This window comes from Ursus maritimus, unplaced genomic scaffold (genome assembly GCF_017311325.1).
Source record: "Ursus maritimus isolate PB19 unplaced genomic scaffold, ASM1731132v1 scaffold_2, whole genome shotgun sequence".
NCBI lineage: Eukaryota > Metazoa > Chordata > Mammalia > Carnivora > Ursidae > Ursus > Ursus maritimus.
In genome coordinates, this window is record NW_024424452.1 from 30,273,813 (window position 1) to 30,294,301 (window position 20,489).

A 20,489-nucleotide genomic window follows, 5' to 3' on the forward strand; every position below is an offset into this window, starting at 1 on the left:
TTTTAAAGATTTTATTTATTTATTTGACAGAGAGACAGCCAGCCAGAGAGGGAACACAAGCAGGGGGAGTGGGAGAGGAAGAAGGCAGGCTCCCAGCGGAGGAGCCTGATGTGGGGCTCGATCCCAGAACACCGGGTCACGCCCTGAGCCAAAGGCAGACACTTAACGACTGCACCACCCAGGTGCCCCCTACAGAAACCCCTTAATACACAAAACCAATCATGCTACGGTTATGTGGAGGGCAGGGGAGCTGGAGACCCCAATCACCCTGCACAGCTCCACCTGGGCTCCAGAAAGCAGAGCCCGCAGACACACTGCCAGGCACCCAGCATCCAGGGCCCCTTCTTTGAATTTGGCACGATGTGCACACTCTGTCAGCTTTTGGTGACAGATCAACCGCGGTAGCAACTCGGGTCGCACACCGACCCTCCCAGTGACACCGGAGCTGGCGTGACGGCATGTGCACCCCTCCCCTCCCCCGCCCCTCCGCCCCTCCCAGGACTTACTCAGATCCAGCACGTCATCCGTTTTGATCAGGTCCTCCTCCCGCGTCAGGGGAAGCTGGGTCTCGGGCTCCCCTCGCAGCTGCAGCGACAGGGAACGGAGCATGAAGAACACCCGGATGGCCTGGACAGACCAGGAGCAGAGGAGAATGAGACTGTAGTTATTTAAGGGCCATACGGAGAAAACACACATTGACTATTGATTTGAACAAACAAAACAAAACAAAGTCCACTTGTCGCAGTATCATGGCTCTGGTGTTTTCAGAACAAGGCAAAAAAAAAAAAAAAAAAAGAAAGAAAGAAAATCAAAGGGTACAGCCTGCTTTTAGTTCTCCACAGCTTTAGGCTACTTTACCTCAACTGAGCACCTGTCATTTGCCAGGAGCTCTCCCCTAGCGCCATGTAACCTTCACGACACCCCTGCTTAGCAGGCCGCCCCATTTTGCAGACAAGGCACTGGGACCCAAGGAGGCAAAGTAAACCGCCCCAGGCCACATGTCTAGGGAGGGCTAGAACCAGGCCTCTTCCAACTAAACCAGCACAGAATTTGGAAATCCAAATCACAAGTAATAGTGTTCTAACATCCTGCCTAGTGAACATGGGGGCTGAGAAGGCAGAAGAGGGTAAGATGCTTGTAGGATTCAGAGCCAGCCAGACTCCATTAAAATCCTGCCCCTGCCCCTCCCTGGGTGAGCCCGTTCACAGCAGAGTCTCAGCCCCTGGGCCTTACCACAGGGGGTATGCTGTGGATGGGACAACAGCCCTGGCACCTGGCCAGTGTGCCGTGACATCAGTGCCTCAAGTGCCCCTCAGACTGACCCGGCCAGCTTTCTGGGGGCAGAGGCAGCTCTGTTCAGCACAGGGATTCCTGGCCCGGGAGAGGTGTCTGGGTGGAATCCAGGATGGCCATCAGACATTTCCAGAGAATAGGAAAAGAGTAGAATTCCCAGACCCGGACCCAGAGAAGTTTATGCAGAAAGCAGCTTCTCCCCGGACCCAGCCTGCCCTGATAGCACTCCACCCCTGGGTCCCAGACTGGGGTTGAGTTGCCCACCGATGAGAGGCCAGGAAGTGGAGGTGCAGCCCATGGGAGAGGCCACCTCCGTGCCAGTTTCCCTGACGCACAGCTGATGGGTCTACTTGAGGCACATGCCTGAGGAAAGCAGCTCTGGAGTCAGACATGTGAGGTCTGTGTTGGACTCACCGGGCAAGGCCCCTGACCTCCATGAGCTTCAATTTCCACATCTGTGAAATGCGAGCGGTAGTCCCTGCCTTGCAGGCCTGCTAGGAGGCTCTGAGATAATGCTGGGGTGGAAGGGGGAAGCAGCCAGCATGTGTTCCGTAAAGGGGCAGCCATCCTTTCCTCCAGCCACTCGATAGCTGGGCACGGGGGAGGGCATGGGGACAAACCACTGTCGCCACTGGTGAGCCACACAACGATGAATTCCAGCCCACTTTCAGTCTTCTTGTTTACAGTTCTGAGACTACAGGCCTGGCCCACTGAGAGGGGAGGCTGCCCTTCCTATGACAAGGTGCCTTCCAAAACAAAGTGGGGGGCAAATTCCTGCCTGTAAAGAGCTGGGCTTGTGCGGGCTCCCACTGACCCAGGCACCAAGGATGCCCCCTGGCACATTTAAGCCCGAGTCCGGCCTTGGCCTGGAAATGGCAGGAGACCTGAGCCACTGTCTCCATTGCCTAACGCAGAAAACTGGAAGAACAACCCTACCTCCTGGATGTATTCTGAGGTCATGTACTCCCCTTTGTCCACCATAAGCGCTACAGGAGGATAAGCCTTTATATTATGACGATGGGGTGGGGTGGCAGCATTAGTACTGATCTGACTGTCCTTATCAGTTTTTTAAAGTACAGCCTTCCTGGGGCACCTGGGTGGCACAGCGGTTAACCGTCTGCCTTCGGCTCAGGGCGTGATCCCAGCTTCTGGGATCGAGCCCCACATCAGGCTCCTCCGCTATGAGCCTGCTTCTTCCTCTCCCTCTCCCCCTGCTTGTGTTCCCTCTCTCACTGGCTGTCTCTATCTCTGTCAAATAAATAAATAAAATCTTAAAAAAAAAAAAAAGTACAGCCTTCCTAAGACATCTGCAACAATCAGAAGAAAAGGAAGAGCCGTTTCATTTGTTAAAAATCAAAACAGCTTCTATTTACTAAGTACCTCCCGTGCACCAGGCACTGTGAGCACCTTACTGCAACGCAGAGCTATTACACAGGAGGAAACGGAGCTGGAAGGGCAGAGCAATCTCAGCTCATGCGGCTGGTGATGCCTGAGCCGCCCTGGACGCAGCAATGTCTGATGCTTGTGTCACTTAACCAAGCACATGAGGACATTCACACGCCTGCACCACCCCGAGTGCAGAAAGCCCGAGATGTGGGTGGCTCCTTGAACTCCATGGCCATCTGAGCTCTCAAGTAAGGAGTCATGGCCTTGGATGCGAGGACAAAGGCCCATCGGTCAGGTCTAAGCTGAGTGAATACTTCATTTCTGTGTCAAAAATCCATTCCTCTCAAAGGTTCTGAAGGCAAAGAAATCAAGCGGGACCCTCGCTGGGGGGCGAGAAAAGAGAAACACGTGTGGCTTTCTACAGACCATCACTCTGAGAACCAGAAACCTTCCAATAGAAAAGGACTTCGGAATCTGGCTCCTAGTATAGACCATTTTGGTAAACATCTGCTTTTGCTCTGGAAGCAACAAATGGGAGATATTTCCAGAAATACAAAAACTAATAATAAGACAAAAAAATCTAAAGAATATAGACCACACTGACCAGCCCCATAACTTCAAGAATCCACAAAAGAGAGATAAAACACCAGAATAAGGGTCCTCAAATTCATCCCACAGCCCCCTAAACAATTAGCATCCCCCCTCCCTCTGCTTATCTGAGGCCTGCCGGGTACTGGCGGGGCTGGACCATGTCATCTCCCTGAAGTCTTTTAATGACCCTCCATGGTTCCTATTGTACAGACTGGAAACCAAAGCCCGGGGATGTGAGGTAGCCTGCCCACAGTGACTCAGCTAATAACCAGACTCCAAAGCCTGTGTTCTACTACCATATGCCTTTCCCTTCAAAAGACTTAAGGCTTGGGACCCAGGCTTTTATTGTATGCTTCTCTTTGCTCTGCCAAATAAACATGCAATTTAAAAAGTATTAAAAAGGAAAAAGGAATTATTGCTCTTTCTGATGCTTCCACAGAATGCCAGGAAGACGGACTCTGGAAGCACACATTAGTTCTGGAAAGCAGTGACAGCTGAGCATGCTCAAATATGAAGAGGCTCGTTCCATGTGCTCCAAGGCACTTGGGAGCAAGCTCTGCAGCAGGGTCGTGGAGAATGAGGCCACTACGTGGGGCAGGATGGCTTCGGGGTCAAAAAGACCTTGGCAAGTGGGTCACGTAAATTCCCTGAGCCCGGGCTCGAGTTCTAGGAATAAGGTAGCCACCAGCCCCAATCTCATGGCCTCCCCGGAGGTGTGCCCACTGAATCCTGGGGCAGCCCTGGATCGAGCGCTCAGCTCCAGCCCTCTCTCCACTTCCCTTGTCACATTTGCAAGCCACAGAGTTCGGGGGGCCGTCACCCAGCTGAGGAGCCCACCAGGCCATGGGAGTGGCTACGAAAAACCAGTCACTGCTAATAGGGTGCAAAGCAGTGTCACGTGGGCCAGGCCCACTGTGAAAGCCCCTTGGCAATATGGAGAGCATCACGCGGAAAATGTTCGTGCCCCCTGAACCAGAAATTCTACCTCTGGGAACTTTTCCTAAAGAAATAAGCCAAAAGAAAGAAAACCCTGTATTCGTGAAGCTGCTCATGACAGTTTAGTTGAAAATAATGTAATCCTGGAAGCAACCAGAATGTCTAGCAGCAGGAAAATGCCTAAGTAAGTTACGGCAGAAGTCGCCAGATAAACTTTCATGCACCGGTCAGAAATGTGACTTAAATTACAACTGCATCCCAGCACGGAAAGCTGCCTGCTGTACAAGGGAGAGAGCAAAGGAAGAGGCTGGAAGGAAGACCACAACGCACTCTTCCTGCCGCCACGAGAAGACGTGATTGAACACAAAGACAGGGAGGAGACACAAGTCTAAGCCTTGTTTGTTTAGGGTGATGAAATCACGGGAAATTATTTCCTTCTGCTTTCGAAACCCTACGAGATGTTCTTTAATGCATAATACCCATCCAAAGAATAAAGAAAAATATCCTATTTCCTTGCAGTGGATAGCGATAAACACAAAAACTGTTTGTGGTTTTATGCGGGAACAAGGAACAGAAGTCAGGGACAAATAAAATTTCACGCAACTATATTTATTTCATAATGGCTTCCAAGATTACCACAGAAAGACAGCCAGTGGCTTACATTCAGATTTTGAGATTCACCAGAAATTCCTCTCCCTAACTCTCTTCTCTAACCTGAAGCTACAGTCGATGGCTAGAAACTCTTTTTCTTTCCCTCCTGAGACACTAGACTGCTCCACCCCTGTTCAGCCAAAACTTCCTGAGCTCTTCCGGCCTGCCGGGCACCGTGCAGTCCCTCTTTCTTATCTACTTTGGGCAGGAGCTGAGAGACAGGACACCTCAGGGAGGGTAAGGAACTTGCTCAATGCCACACAGTTGGAGCTGGGATTGAACCTTGGTTGGTCCCACGAGCCTCTGTTCTTTCTTAACTGCTTCTCTCACCTTCCCCTGGGACAGGTCCAGCCCACGTCCCCATTTCTGCCTCCACGTTCTCATCAGATCCCAGCAGTTCCCATGATCTTCGTTTCAATGTGAATTCCCCTTATCAGCTGGCATGGCTCAGTGGCACTCTCGCTATTTGGGGTCTTATTTTATATTAGTTGTTCACGGTCTATTCTTGCATTTTGCATAGTGCCTGGCTCCTAGAAAAATGCTCAACAAATATGTCGAATGAAAGAATAAAGAGTGTAATTTGCAAAATGCAAGAGGGACTCTGTGACTTTTAGTGTTGGATGACTCCCATTGCCTGCAAGGCCTGGCCTTCCTCCTGCCCCGTCCCCTCCCCTCACTCTGCTCGTCACTCTGCTCCCTGAACTGGCTATACCCTTTCGCATCTCAGGGATTCTGCACTCACCGTCCCCTCGGCCCTGCTCATTTCTGTACCCTTGGACCCAGCATCTGGCATCCAGTAGGCACCCAGTGGCTCTCTGGTGATTGTATGGAGGACTATTTCACAGTTAGGAATGATGTATTAGTAAGGGTTGTTTGAACTTCTTTAACAAGTCGTTAAGGAAAATAAAAGGTGGGATTTCTGAAAAGTGTCAGCCTCCTAAAAGTTAAAAAAGTCTACTTGGTGGAAAAAAAAAAAAAAAAAGAAGGAAACCTTTGAATCCAAAAGGATGAAATGGAATGTTCTTTGGATACAAGCAAAGAACTTGAAACAAACCACATAAGCCTTCAATTGCTTGCTAAACCATACACTTCCTTTAGCTTAAATTCAAAGCACACTGCTGTGTTCTGATGTCTGAAATGGACTCAGGAGCTAAGCTTCTGGATGATTCTAGACAGCTGCCTTTAACGGAGACCGGACTGAGGTGAGTGGTCAAAATCCCCCTTCAGAAACTGATTCCTGAAGTCACAAAGGGAAGCTTCTCTAAGGTAGATGGCTTCACTTTGAGATGGTCAGCCCTATTTTATATATTCTGCTACCTTCTCCCTGGCTCTAAACCCAGGGACCCTGAGACTTGAGGATTAATTGTATAAACTCCTCAGACAGACAAAGGCTGGACAAGAGACCCAGAGAAGTCCAGGTGTTCCCAAGGGCTGCCTGTGCTTCAGGAAGCAGCTGCACTGTGCCTCCCATCTGGGACAAGGGAGGTGGGCAGCAGGCCCTTGGGAACTTACAACCAAGTGAGATGTCAGGGGCCAACGGAAGAAGGAAACCCCTACCCTCGAGAACTATCACTGGTCTTCTATGTTCTGCCTTTCGCTGAGTCCCCACAATGACTCTGGCAAGGCAGGTACATGCTGCTTTGAGATGGGAGAAGGAACCCCAAAGCCCAAGCGACCCTCCCTCTGCCATATGCCTCACCCCTGAATTTCTCCCATCCTCTCCTGTGGATCAGGACCATCTGTCCCAAGCCGGCCTGATGTCAGGAATCAGCTAACAAGGCCAAGGTCCTCACTGGGCTCTAAGGCCCCGGAGCCTGGCTCCCTCCAGCCTCTTCACTTCCCACAAAGCCTCCCTCACTCTGAGCTCCAGCCGTGTCCCCTCCTTGGAGGTGCTGGAATGAGCCACATCTGTCTGGGCCTCAGCCTCCGCTGCTGCCCAACCTATCCCTCTGCTGCCTGTTCCACCTCCCTCCCCAGGGGGAGGGGCTGACCCCACATTCCTTCGCCAACAGCCTCAGCCACACGGACTGGCAATGCTGCCTGTCCTACCTCGCCCTCTAGACTCCGACTCCTTGAGGACCGTGGCAGTGTATGTTAGGCCCCTGGTGTCCAGCACCAAGTAGGGCTAATAAATATGATGAAGGGAGCGGTGGGAAGCAGCAGGTCAAAGTGGCTAAGAGTGTGGGGTGCAGAGGCCACACTGCCTGTGAGGAGTCCTGGCTCTGCTACTTACTCACTGGGGGACCGCGAGCAAACCACTTGATCTCATCATGCCTCAGTTTCTTCCTCTGCAAGATGGGTTCATGTAATGCCAACTTCCTAGACGGCCGTACAATTACATGAGGAAGTTCACATAAAAAACTGATGTGAATGATTTACTTGATATCGGACAGGAGCTCATCTAAGTGTTGAGAAAACTGGGGGCCCAGGAACCAAAAAGAAGGCAGAGTGCAACCCAGAGCAGCAGCTCTCACCATTCACAGCCTCCAGACCTCTGGCTCAGGGGACCAGGCGGGCCTCAGGGACAGGACCTTCGCTCTCGCTCTTGCCTCAAGAGGGAGCATCTCCGAGGCCAACCAAAGGCTACAGGTGAGCAGGCCCACCCGTTGAAGGAGTTGCCAACACAACCCAAGTTTGTCAGACCCAGTCCTGTGGTGAAGCCAGTGCCAATGATGCCCAGTGCAAACAGTGCCACCCACACACATGCTCGTATGCCCGGCCACGGGGCCTGCGGGCTGGCTGGGAGCGTGAGGAAGGAGCGCGTCACTGGCTCAGACAGGGTGCGTCCTGTGGTGAGGTCTGCGGGTTCGGTCAGACAGCAGGGAATGTGCACTGACTTAAAACACACAGGTCGGACTTCCTCTGCACCCTCCCCCACCCCAGGCCTCTGAGGCAAAATAGCTGCCTGGGCAGAGGAACGCCAGGGAATTCTCCTGTTTGAGGCAGATCCAGTAGGTCACGCCTGCTTCTCAAAATCCCAAAATTAACACCTCCGCTGCTCTGGTCAGATGCGGATTAACTGAGAAGAAGAGGGCAAGGAACTCAGCTGATTTATCCACTCATGTCTCCAAGGAATGATTTTCTAGGAAGAGATGATGGTGCTTTCTAAGAAAGAAACTGATCTTACGCAAGAGATAAACTACCGTGAACAGCTCTGAAGAGACCGCTTCAGACAAAAAGTGCTGATAAGGGGCGCACACTCCAGCAGGGTTCTGAGAACTCCTCTGCTTTTCACACAAGGGAGCAAGCGGGCTGGCAACAGTCACAATCTCACTTGTGTGTGCCTTGCCCCCAGATCCCTCAGATACCTTACCCTCACGCCATCTTACCATCTCCGGGGGTCCTGAGCCTCTCTGGAAGAGGATTTCACACCAAGGCCGCACCTGCACTACCTGTTCTTGACTCACTCCCCCAGGTGCCTGGCAACAGCCCTGCCTCCCCCCAGAGCCTGGGGCCCTGCTCTGCACCTGCCTGGCTCTCACATGGGGGAATCTCCATCCTGCTTTAGGAAAGGGCAGCTCGCCTTGGGAAGTTCCTCCTGGTGGCAGGGCGCCGGGGGGAGGGGGTGTCGTCCGCTCCCTGTCCCGAAGTGGGCTGGAAGGTGGGCTCTTGACCTGGTCAGACTGCAGCCCAGGAGAGGCGGGTCCCGCCTGCCCTTACTCACCCGCCGGGTCTTCTCCACGTCACCGCACGGCAGCCGCTTCACAAAGTCGATGCCGGTCAGCGGCGTACCCGTGGGAGGCAGCAGGATGGAGGCGTCCATCATGAGATACTCCACGTTCATGGGCTTCATCTAGAAGAGAGACATCATAGGAAACCTCACCGAGGGGACAAAGAGCATGGGGCAGGTCACGCAAGCCCCTCACCTCCACCCAGCAGAGAGCGGGTCCCGGAATGCAGCCCGCCTCCCTCCCTTTGTACTGTCAAGAATGACGACAGCAGACACAGTGACAGCAGCTCCCCGTAGCGTTTATCCAGAGTGGACTACGGACTGAGGGCAGGCAGCGAACTACAGGCTTTGCGTGCATGATCCTATTTAATCCTCCCGAAGACTCCAGAAGGGATGTTTCCCAATCCGTTCATGAGAAAATGGAGACTCAGCTAGCGGGTGACAGAACTAAAATGCAGACCCAGGCCTGCCCTACTCCAGACCCCCTGATTCCCGCCACATGACCACCATTCCCCTTCCTTCCTCACTGCCTTTACCTGGGATCATACAACAAAGCCACTTACTGAGCATCTACTCAGTGCCAGGAGCCTGCAGGGCTCACCTCCTGCTGGACAGCAGTGCTGATGCTGTTCCTTATTACAGAGGGGGACACACTGAGCTCAGAGGAAGGGCATATGCCTACAGCCCCTGGGCCACACGGGAGCAGAACTCTCTGCCTGCTTCCACACCACCTCTGGGAAGCCTTCTCTGCTTACTGTGACATTTGATAACAACATCTCCCCTCCTGGACCTCTGCTGCATCAGTGCGGACATCGAACGTGCATCCGTTGTTGGACAGGGACACTTCATTTCCCGGACATCATGAAGGAATGACATTTCACAAGGCAAATTTCCTATAGAATTAACTTAACTCCTTTAAGCAACACATGCTTTTTGTGTTTTTTGGGGTTTTTTTTTTAGAAAGTGGGCTTCAACCGTATCACACTTTCTCCCTCTCCTAGAACATACAGCTGACTACACTGGGCAGTTATGGTGAAGGCCCAGCTGTCTGGCCTAGGGAGCCAAGGAAACACTTAGTGCATGCTGCCTGCCTTTTCTTTTGGCCACCCCCCAAAGGCCTGGGGTCTCCCATCCCAAATCCCTTTATGCCAGGGCTGGGTGGTGGAGCCCTGAGTCCCACCCCGGGGCTGCCCGTGGCATCGCCTACCAGCAGTGCCTTCCAGCCTGCCTGCCGCTCCCTAGCAGCCCCCCTGCGCTCTGCCCCACCTCTCTCCACCACCTTCCCGGTGAGCAGTGCTGGCAGCCAGCTGTTGCACTCATTACACCTCTGCATTCAACAGGAGGTAAAGAGAGAAGTGAGCGAGGGTCAAACATGAAGGCCTGGCTTCAGTGCGGCAGTCTCCATGAGCACCCGCGGGCCTATCTCCCCTTCATTTAGCTCAGCGGCTGCTTTCCTCAGGTTCGACCCCAGGACTGACTTTCAGGTGTGGGGGTTGGGGGGTGTCCGCTTTCTATTTCTCTAGGGGGCCAGGCACTGTGCAGACCACACAGTAAACATGGGACAAACCAACAAAGCCCGGAAGCTCTCCATAGCGGGAGGGAAAGGACGCAAATACTCGCCGTGCACACACTATACAGGAGGAGACTCACAGGCACTGCACGCGTGGGCGCGTGGCGCAGACCCCACCTTACAGATGGGAAAAATGAAGGCTCAGAATGTAAGCAGCCCACTGGAGGTCACGCAGTTAGTAAGTAAAAGAGCAGAGGGGTGCCTGGGTGGTGGTTAAGTGTCACACTCTTGGTTTGGGCTCAGATCGTGATCTCAGGATTATGGGATCCAGCCCTGTGTCAAGCTCAGAGAGAAGTCGGCTTGAGACTCCCTCCCTCTCCCTCTGCCTCTCCTTCTCTGCCCCTCCCCCTGCTCACGCACACACCATGTGCTCTCTCTCTCTCAAATAAAAAAGTAAAATCTTAAAAAAAAAAGAGAGAGAGAGGCAAAAAACTGAGCAAGGGTTTAGGAGCCTGAGCTTTTCCACGTCGTCAAGTGACATGCGAGCCTTACGTTTCCAACAGGAAACCCAAATGGAGAATTACGCTGCAGAAGGGGACATCATAGGGGCAAGCTGAAGCGGTAGCTAACCCCCAAATCCACTGCACTCTAACTAGCAGTCCAAGGAGCAGAAGACTAAGACACCATTCCAGGGGCTGGGGGAATAGTGGGGAGCAGTGGCCATCGCCAGGTGGGAGGCACACCTGGGCAGCCTGCACAACACCAGAGGAGGCCTTGGGTGCTACTGGAGTATTTCTGAGATACTCTATGCCAATTTACAATTTTCCCTGGAATGGGCTCTGCGGAGGCCTCGGAAGTGCCGAGGGTGAGAAAGTGGTAAGGGCCCAGCGGTCCATACCCGGTGAGAAGGCCTTGGGAGGCAGAAGCCACTTAGAGCAAGCTGCTTTTGTCTTTGTGACACTTTAGACAGTTAGGTTGACTATAAACTTCTCGAATCACTTCACTCTTTGATGAGCAATGTCCATGAAAAGGACATTTATCATCTCTTTACTGAGTGCCAGCTAAGGGTCAGATGATAGGGATGTACGGAAATGAACAGAACAGAGAAAGCCGCAAATCTTCTGAACCAATCTTTTCCCATGACTGTGCCTGACAGATGGAGGGAAACAGGGCAGACTCTGAGATGGTGCTGTGGATTCAAGGACAAGCAACACGCTGGAACATTCCGGTGACACAGCAAAGAAGGGCAGGGCACTGGAGGCGAACTACTCTGCTTTGGAATCTTGGCTCTGCACCTCACTGGCTCGGCAGGCATGGGATCTCACTCAACCTCTCTGATTCTCACCTTCTGATGGGCGACAGGAGTCTATGCTAGCAGCTACTCCCATCAGGGTGACACGGGCAGTAAAAGGATGAATACATACAATGTGCTTTATACTCCTGACACGGCACGAGTCCTCAAAGATTATTCGTATCAAAGTGAATCTTTCCAACTCATCTAATGGCACAGCCCACAGAGGGGGAGTGAGGGTCATCTGAAATTTCACCAGTGGCGGGGGTCAAAAGGCACCATTTCCAATTCACTTCCCCACCAATCTCGGTCAGAAAGGCCCCAGTTAGACAGCGGTCTCTCAGTTTTTCAGGACAAGCTGTGCAGGCAATCAAGTACGTCCTGGACCCCCACTTACTGTCATACTCCTGTACTCATCTTCAAACATGTCCAAAAAAATTTCTTCTCCCTAAAAAGAAAGGAAGGGAGAGAGATTATGCATATTTTTTCTATAAACACCAAAGTATTATAAACTCCAGTTCATGGCTGTTGGGGCCATCTGGTTCTCATTAGTGAGTTCTCGTAAATCACCAGGAAGTAAGACACACACGTGAACACAAACGCACACACTCCAATGAAAGCCCAAATATCATATTGCACCTCTCAATGTTTCTCTCCCTTTTTTTAAGCATGTAGAATTAGATTCCTTCTGTCAAGGCAGCTAATTGAAACGACAACAAAAATAACACCATATATAATTAAACTACACAAGTGGGTGAAATTAGGAGTGTTTCACTTCATCTATGTGTTGAGAAACGGGAAGCCTGGTTCAGGTGCCATGTTAAATCTATGAGGCTCCACGCCTCAGAAAGGAAGCGTATAATTAAGCACACTTAACACTAAAGTTATACAGCTCGTTCCGGTCACTTCCGAAGCACACCTGTGAGGCTCTGTAGTTCCGCAGGGCTGCGGTGGGTAAGACTCTGGCTTTGAGACACGTAAACCAGGGGCCAAAATCCAGCTTTACCTCTCAGATCCTCTCTCTGGTTCACTGCAAGACTGGAATGACAGCCCACATCTATGCGGGTCACTGCAAGGATTTACCCGAGTAAAGTGCTGACCACAGAGTCTGCCACTCAGCTGGGGCTGGTAAATGCTAGCACTCATGGTCATTATGGTCACCCTTGGACGGAGCAGGGCTAGGGAGGGGAGCAGAGATTCAGATGAATGCATCATGACTATTGAAACTGTCCTGTCTCTCTCCTAAGTCCTGAATCTCTCTCTCTCTCTCTCTCACACACACACACACACACACACACACACACACACACACACAGAGTCAGGATGGGAAAAGGAGCAAGTCCTTTACATATTTTTCCAGTTGTCAGAACTGCAGATAAACTTGAATATTCTTGTGTGGCATAAGAACCACAGAAATCACACCCCTGAGAACATCCAAAAGCTTCTGAGATATTATACTTAGGGTATAACCCTCATAGGACAAAAGAACAATCTGGGTAGGGAGAAAGAAGCTCCAATTCAAATACAGCTCTCCTTTGGCTAAAGATAACCCTCTGGGAAAATGCCTACCTATATATATCTATCTTTCTGACTTTGCAATGCAAAGGCTTTCTAGGGGGGAAACAAACTAAGAGCAATTATCCTGGAAAGAGACCCAAAGATGACTAATGCGGCCATGAGGCTCCCACTCTCCTCTGGGCTTTGCTGAGGACTTGTGTCCTCCCTCCGAGGCCAAGCCCCTCGGGATGGTCTAAGGGGAGCCTGGAATCTCCTCCCCCATGCATGGGGGCACACAGCGGTCCACCCTCATCTGGGCATCCACCATGCTGCGGCCGCATGGGGTCATCTGCACCTGGCGAGGTGAATTTCCAGATTGTAAGACCTTGTTTTCTCTCAACGAACACTGACAATAATGGACAGTGGCTTAAAAAGCTTCCTGCAAAGAAAAGGGGTCTGGTGCCCATGTGCCTACAATTCACAGCAGTTCATAAAGACTACAGATAATGAAACAGGCTGAACAATGAGAAGAGGGCAGCACCAACACCTTCCTCCTCCAGGGAGGTTCTCTGTATCAGCTGAAGGATGAGGGGAAACCCTGGCTAACTGGATCTGGAGAGACCTGACGCGGAGGTCAAAAACTCAGGGAGGGGGTGCCTGGGTGGCACAGCGGTTAAGCGTCTGCCTTCGGCTCAGGGCGTGATCCCGGCGTTATGGGATTGAGCCCCACATCAGGCTCTTCCGCTATGAGCCTGCTTCTTCCTCTCCCACTCCCCCTGCTTGTGTCCCCTCTCTCGCTGGCTGTCTCTATCTCTGTCGAATAAAAAAAAAAAAAAAAAAACCTCAGGGAGCCCGGGGGCCCATGTGAATGCGGATTAATCCATCTACTGCTGACGGAGGATGAGCTTCCCTAAGGATATATCACGTTTTAGGTACAGCCCAAAACAAAACCATCTCAGCGAGATATTTCAAAACTAACCATCTGGAATCTGAAGAGGAAATCTACAAATTCCTCGGTGACTCAGAGCTGTGGTGGTCCTTTACAAATCTCACTAAACTCAATGATAAAGGTTTAGAAGCCTCTATGCGGTGTCTTGGCTTACGTGTCTATAAATAAGATACATGCATAGAATTCATAAGTAATTCAAAAGTTATTTTATATGGAAAACCTACATCCCTCATGCACATATTAATTTACGTGTGTACCTCAGTCCCGTGCACGCATGTAATTTGCATTTATATGTAGATTCGTCAATAAACAAATTCATAGATCATTGATAGACTGTCACAGACTAGGGGTGAGTCCTCAGAAGGTGCGCCACTAAGAAGAGCACGGGCGGAAGAGTGCAGGGCCCGCTGCTCGGGGGTTTTGACATGGCGCGTGCTTACTCAGTACCCACGGGTACAAGAAGTCACCACAGACTGTGATTGGTACGTGCGCACGCCTGGATGTCACAATCCCGTGTCTGTGACGCACGCCGCACTGCCTTCCCCTGCGCTCTGGCAGCTTACCTTATAAAAATGCCGCACCAAGTGAACACTTTCTTCTCTGGCGCCCTGTTGAGAGAGGGAAGGCGGGAGGCAGGCCAGTGAGTTGGGTAAGTTACCAATTCCAAAATCTGAGTGTGTATCAAGGAGATGAGAGGCTGGGCTCATATCCTTAAATCTATAAAGTGGTTTATAATAGGGAGGGAGAGGGAGCTTAAAATAAAAATGGGCAAAAGAGAGGGGATTCTGGGCGGTGAGATGGAAAGTTGTTACCCTACAGTTAGGTGGGGGAAGTGGGTTATAAAGTATGGCCATGGTGACTCTTACAAATGTGTCAGTGTGTGGATATCTGGAAAGACGCACGCCAAAGTGTCAACTATAGTTGTTCCTTTTTACCTTTGTACTTTCTAAATTTCTCAAATAAACAGGAAAAATAAGGGGGAAAGCAATAGAAAATAAACACAATGAATGCAGATATCAGCACAATAAACTATAAATACACAAAAAGCGTGCATGTGTTTGGGTATGTATACGATTTTTGTAATACACAAAGGAAAATAATAAAATTCTGGTTGACAAATACAGGGCCAACAATTGTCACAGAAGTTACTGAAATTCAATAATTAAGAGGGCTCATCGAGCCAGTCTCAGAGGAAGGGTAGTTCCACCAGAGCAAGTGGGCTGCAGGGTGGGGTCAGGGCTATTAGGCCCTGCTTCTCGCCGGTACCGCGGACCCCAGGACCGGGGCTCCCGTCTGGACCCAGCAGCTTCCTTCCCCCACACGGCCTCCTGCAGAACCCAGGCGGCGGGACAGGGCCCTCACCTCCAGGCAGGCTAGGTGCACGTCCTTTATGATGCAGCCTGTGCTGGTCACCACTTGCTGCTTTAGGAGCAGGCAGCTCAGCTCCAGCGTCGCCAAACGGATCTTCCCATCTGCAGGGGAAAGCAGGGTCAGCCTCGCACAGCCTGGTGGGAAGCCCTTAAACACAGTCTCTTGCTTTACCCACTTTGAGGTTAACAGGTTAGCTGACTGGCCCTTGACATCCAGTGGGGACACAGAGGGACCTCACATGCCAATTACAATAGAATGTTCCATCCGAACCACCCACACCAAATACTCCCCTGCACTCCCTTTATCAGGGGAGGGGAGGCAGGAAAAAGAATATTACTAATTATTCCTGAAGGCTGGGAAAGTGGCCGTCTGTGGTTGCTTTCCTTGGCTGGGTTCCCTCCCCTTTTCAGGAACAAGCACCCCTCTTTCCTTTGGAGAATCACCAACCCTACTCTTGGGTCTCTAATCTGGGTGGAGCCGGTCCCTATGCTCTGTCCCAGGGAGGGGCACATCACCCAGGCCGGTCAGGGTGCTCTATTCCTCCGGTCACGGTGACTGGGGAGGAGACGGGCAAGGAGGCCAGTCAGAGCCAATAAGGCTCAATTCCACAACATGCCGGGACCACTGAGCAAGAGCACCTTCTCCCTATGCTGGGCTGAGGGCAGGACAAGAACAGTGCTGGGGTCCTGAGCGGCACAAGTGTTATAACACACACTGGCCACCTCCGCACCCTCGCCAGCATCTTCTATCTTTTGTCCAAGTCCACCCTTCCCGCCACACTGCCCAGAGTATGTCTCCTACAGAGAGTCCCGAACCCCAGTAGGGAAAGCGATGGCTGGAGCTGCTGTTGGCAGTTATCCTGCTAACACACAAAGTGGGAGAGTCCAAAAATAGTCTTAAAAACATTGTTCGAGCTTCTGTATCCAGCTGTGCCTGAAGCCAGGCTCCAACAGACTTGAAGTTGTACAAGCCAGTAGTTTGCTTGTTCGTATTGTTTTAGGCCGCCTGAGTCGGGTTTCTGTCGAAACCATGCTCTGACTGACCCGCCTGCTATGCTACTGTGAGCCAGGCACAGTGCTGGGCACGTTACAGACCCTCCCTCCAGAAGTCTCTGGAAGAACCCACTGCAATGGGTGCTCTAACGACTGAGGTTCAGGAAAGTGAAGTGACTTGTCCAAAGTCTCACCCTGGGGGTTGGGGGACCCCAGGTGCTCCGAATGCCAAGACCCACACTGGGCATTGCTCCTAGAAGCATCTGTGGCTGCCTGACAGGAGGGCAACCTGCTCTTAAGCGAACTCCTCCCTGGGGCTTTAAGCACATTTCTGGGGAGATGTCTCAATGTGGAAGAGGGGTCAGGAGAGGAAGAAGCCTCCAGCCACACTCCTGAGGCCCTGGAAACCCCAGAGGTCAGGACCGGCTACTGGGAAAAACTCCAGGCAGATGTAGCACCGCATGCCTTCCTGCCCACCTTTTCCTGCTTCACGTGTCAGGTGGGGAACAGGAGAAGAGGGACTCATTTACCGGGAAAGGCAGCCTGGTCTCAGCTCCGTGGCTCTCTCCCCCTGCTTAGCCCCATCAGCCCAGCAGGAACGCTGCTTCTGTGGCACCGCCCCCCGGCCTCGCCCACCTGCCTCCCACTTCTAGCTCTCCAGGCACAGTCTCACTCTTGCCTGTCCCTCTGCAGAACCCCACTGGCCCAGCCACGACAGCCCTGCTGCTGCCTCCAGGGAAGGGGAGTGTGATCTTCCAACAAGACCCTCCTTCCTTTGCAAGCTCCTGCCAGGTGCTGACTTCCTCCCACTGGTCCCCTCAAGGAGCTGGCTGTCCCTCCCCACCCTGGAGGTGCCTCTCTACCATCCAGGCCACGCACTGACTTCCCTGACCACGGGGCCACATCTCCTCGGATAGCTCCCACCAACTGCCCCCCCCCCACCATCCTCAGGGATGAGCTTTGCTCCCTGTGCTAGACCTCTCTGTAGAAAACTGACCCCACTGAGCACCCTCGGTCCTGAGCCACATCTCTCTTTTTCCATGTGGGACCTGGCTCAGGCTCCCGTGCTGGCTCCCCCTCTATGTCACCTTGAGATACTTGTAGTGGCCCAAGGCTTGGTCCCAGACATGTCTCTCTTCTCTCCTGTGGCTTTAAAAACCACCCACATGTCTGTGAGTCCCACAGTGTGAGCTCTGGTCCTGACCCCCCCACCCTGCCCCGAGCTCTAGATTCTATCTCCCCATGGAGTCCCAGGCCCCTGGGACTTCAGACCTCCCGCTGTGGCTCCTGGGAGGCAGGAGCCACATCTGTCCTGCACTTCCTATACCCCTGTCATTTGCACACAGCGGGTGGCAGGTAGGAGGCACTCAAATATTTGTCCATGGACCCCATTCCCCAACCCTTTGTACTCTCTCCCCGAAGTCCCACTGGGCTTCTGGCCACCTGGCGGAGCCCAAGCCCCGTGAATTCTGAAGTCCTAGCCTGCAACCACAATCCCTCACCCCTGTCCTTCTCTGGAGTCTGACCTGGGTCACCTCCATACCGCTCCTACGGTACAGCTCTGTGGTTCTCTCTCAACCAGGCCGCATCTCCATTGGGCCCATTTCTGTGCCCTCACTCACACCCTGATGGCATCTCTCGCTGCCTCCACAGAGAACCGGCCCTGCCATCGGGGTTTCTCAAGCCCAGCACTGCTGACGTTTTGGGTCAGATGACCCTCCATCGCTGGAGGCCATCCTGTGCACTACACGACGTTCAGCAGCATCCTGGCCCCTAGATGCCAAGAGCACCTCCTGCTCAAGCTGTGACAACCAAATACGTGTCCAGACGTTGCCAAATGTCCCCCGGGGGGGCAAAGTTGTCCCCACTTAAGAACCACTGCACTAGGTCATTGCACCTGCTGTTCCTAGCCCTCGCCATGGCTGCAGATCCTCAGCCAGAACCTCAGAACTGGGCTGACAAGGGCCAGACACTGGGCATGTCTCCTGATTCGAATCTTCCAGCCTTCCCTCACGCACACTCTCAGCCTGGTTCATGCTCAGACGTGGCCTTGGCCACCCCGAGAGGAAGGCTGGAGACACTGGCAACACCAGCAAAAGAAGGGCTGGGTGTGGAAGGAGGGGAAAGGCAGGGTCTAGCCCAAACACAACAGGGGAGGAAAGAGGAAGAGGCCCCGAGGTGAAGACATGGCTGGACAGGACAGTATGGGTGGCCCAAGGTATGCACGCACAGCCCAGGGAGTGGCCGAGACCAGCCTGCATTCCCAGAAAGGCCAGGTCTAGAACCCAGGACTCCTGGTGCACCGTCCAGGGGCCTGGTCTCTCTACCTCTGCCGCCCCTGTGAGCGGCCACACCCCAGGCACCTGGCTGGGCCGCGTTGTTCATGATCCGGATGAGTCTCTCAGCCAGGAGATGGTTGTAGGTGGTCTTCTCGGCCGCACCGGGCACTGGGAGCTGGATTTGCTCGAGTTTCTCAGGATCCATGCCTGGAACGCAGAAAGGGGCAGGCTGTCAGTGGAGTGGCCTCATCAAGCATTCTGCTCATCCTGAAACGCGCCTCAGCGCGGGGCCGCCCCACCATCGGCAGCCGTGGTCCATCTCTGGGATTTCGGCCATGACTGGTGCTGCCTGAACCCTCGCTTCCTGCAGAGTCCTCTGTGAATGGAACTTAAATCCACAGATTAAAACGCACATTTTCTATCACCATTTGTAAACGGGAAATCAGCATTGCTGCAACACTGACAGTCTCTGTACAAAAGAAAAAGACAATGTTTTTACATTTTAGCCAAAGACGTGACTGACTACTCATCACGGTCTGAGACCTGCTCTCTTTGTTAAAAAGGGGGCACTGGCAGATGCTTAAGAGGTGCGGAAGACGTGCCAGCACCAAGTGGTGACAAGCTCCTGGACGTAAGCAGGGGTTCGGAACAGGGACTGAAAAGGAGGGGCTTCTGCACGGCGTGCTGCTCCGCCATCCCACGCCAGGTCTGCATGCCACCAGAGGCCACCCCCAGATCAGACACATTCCACGGTGGGGGAAATGCAGACCGAGAGGAACGGACCAGATGGAAAGGAAATTACAGTCATGCCCAATAATTGCACCTCAAGCTCTTGGCAGCCAACTCAAGGAGCCAGGCCCGCCACGCAATAAGCGCGCAGGCAGGGGCAGGGGCTGCACAGGGCAAGGGGCATCGCTGGCAAAGAGACATCAGGCTACATCCTACGACAGACAGGTGCAAAATCAAAGATGCCAATAGCGCGGGTCTATCTTGAAGAGGCAAAGGAATCGTTTTTCTGCCAGTAAAGACGAACAGCATTTCAGAGACAAAAGCCAGGATGGGGGAGGGGTGGCTGGGCAAAGAGAATGGGAGCGCACACAAGTCCATCTGTGAACTCAGGGTCATCTCCCCTAAAGCAGAACCTGGGGGCCGCGGCGGCATGGGGGACCTATGCGGGCTACTTCAGCAGGCCAGGTGCGGGGTGAGGGTTGCCCTAAATCCTTACCACTCTTCTAACGTGGCTCTGGAAAAACACACTCACAGAAACAAACATTTCACTTGATCCAAGGTTGGAGAGCTGAATGGATTGTTTGTGCTGAAAGCACGTCTTTTCCTGTTATTCTACAAAAGGGGGGAAGGTGGCACTTCTCGGAACTCTTGAAATACGGCCCCTTGAGTACTAGATGACGCTTCATTTAGAACCTTGACAACACAGCGGAGGATAGCATTGAAGAGCTGACTGTCTGGATCCTAAGTGACTCCTACACACACACACATTGACGTAATAAACCATAGCAATATATCTTGCTTTATTGAATTCCTTCCAGCTCTGAACCAAAGGCTGAGCCATGCCAAGGAGATGACACCGGTGAGGGACGGCCTGAGGGCTCGAGCCGGGCAGTTCTCACGCGCATGCCTCCTCAACGTGGCTTCATCAAAACATCTCATTGCAGCAAAAATTTAATTTGCGGATTCTATATCCCATTTTGATGCTCCGTGTCCAGCTCTGAAGCATCCTGGTTTATTAAATGGCAAGAAGAACACCAACCGAATCTTTTTGGCAGCTGGTTTTTTTCCCAGAGATGTCAACACCACCCTCCTATCTCTCTGTCCTCCCATTTCTGGCCCTTTGGGAACTGTTAGTCGGCCGTTCTGGGGAAAAAAACGCTCTTCGGTCGGACCGTCTCTCATCCCCCCTCAATGAGGCCAGCAGGAGGGGCCCAGCTGCTGGCTCCCTCAGGAATGTGGCGGTGGTCAGCAGAACCGGGGCTTGAATTTCCATTTTGTCTCTTTCCTATGACTGCCCCCACTTGAGAATTTGTCAAAAATGAGGAAATCTGTGGCAAAATCTTC

At 52.5% G+C, this 20,489-nt stretch overlaps 1 protein-coding gene across 6 annotated transcripts in view; it reads right to left on the reverse strand.

Moving 5' to 3' along the window:
* The window catches only part of CLEC16A (C-type lectin domain containing 16A), a 201,126-nt gene that overhangs the window by 101,503 nt on the left and 79,134 nt on the right, over positions 1 to 20,489 (reverse strand). For all 6 annotated transcript variants that reach the window (XR_005836075.1, XM_040635324.1, XM_040635323.1 and 3 more), the window contains exons 13-18: positions 18,501 to 18,623; positions 15,137 to 15,246; positions 14,338 to 14,382; positions 11,726 to 11,776; positions 8,522 to 8,650; positions 507 to 627 (exon numbers count right to left, since the gene is read on the reverse strand). Coding sequence is in view for 5 of the 6 variants with exons in the window: in XM_040635324.1 (XP_040491258.1) it covers positions 507 to 627; positions 8,522 to 8,650; positions 11,726 to 11,776; positions 14,338 to 14,382; positions 15,137 to 15,246; positions 18,501 to 18,623 (579 nt within the window). In the remaining variant the exon portion in view is untranslated. The remainder of the gene's footprint in view (positions 1 to 506; positions 628 to 8,521; positions 8,651 to 11,725; positions 11,777 to 14,337; positions 14,383 to 15,136; positions 15,247 to 18,500; positions 18,624 to 20,489) is intronic.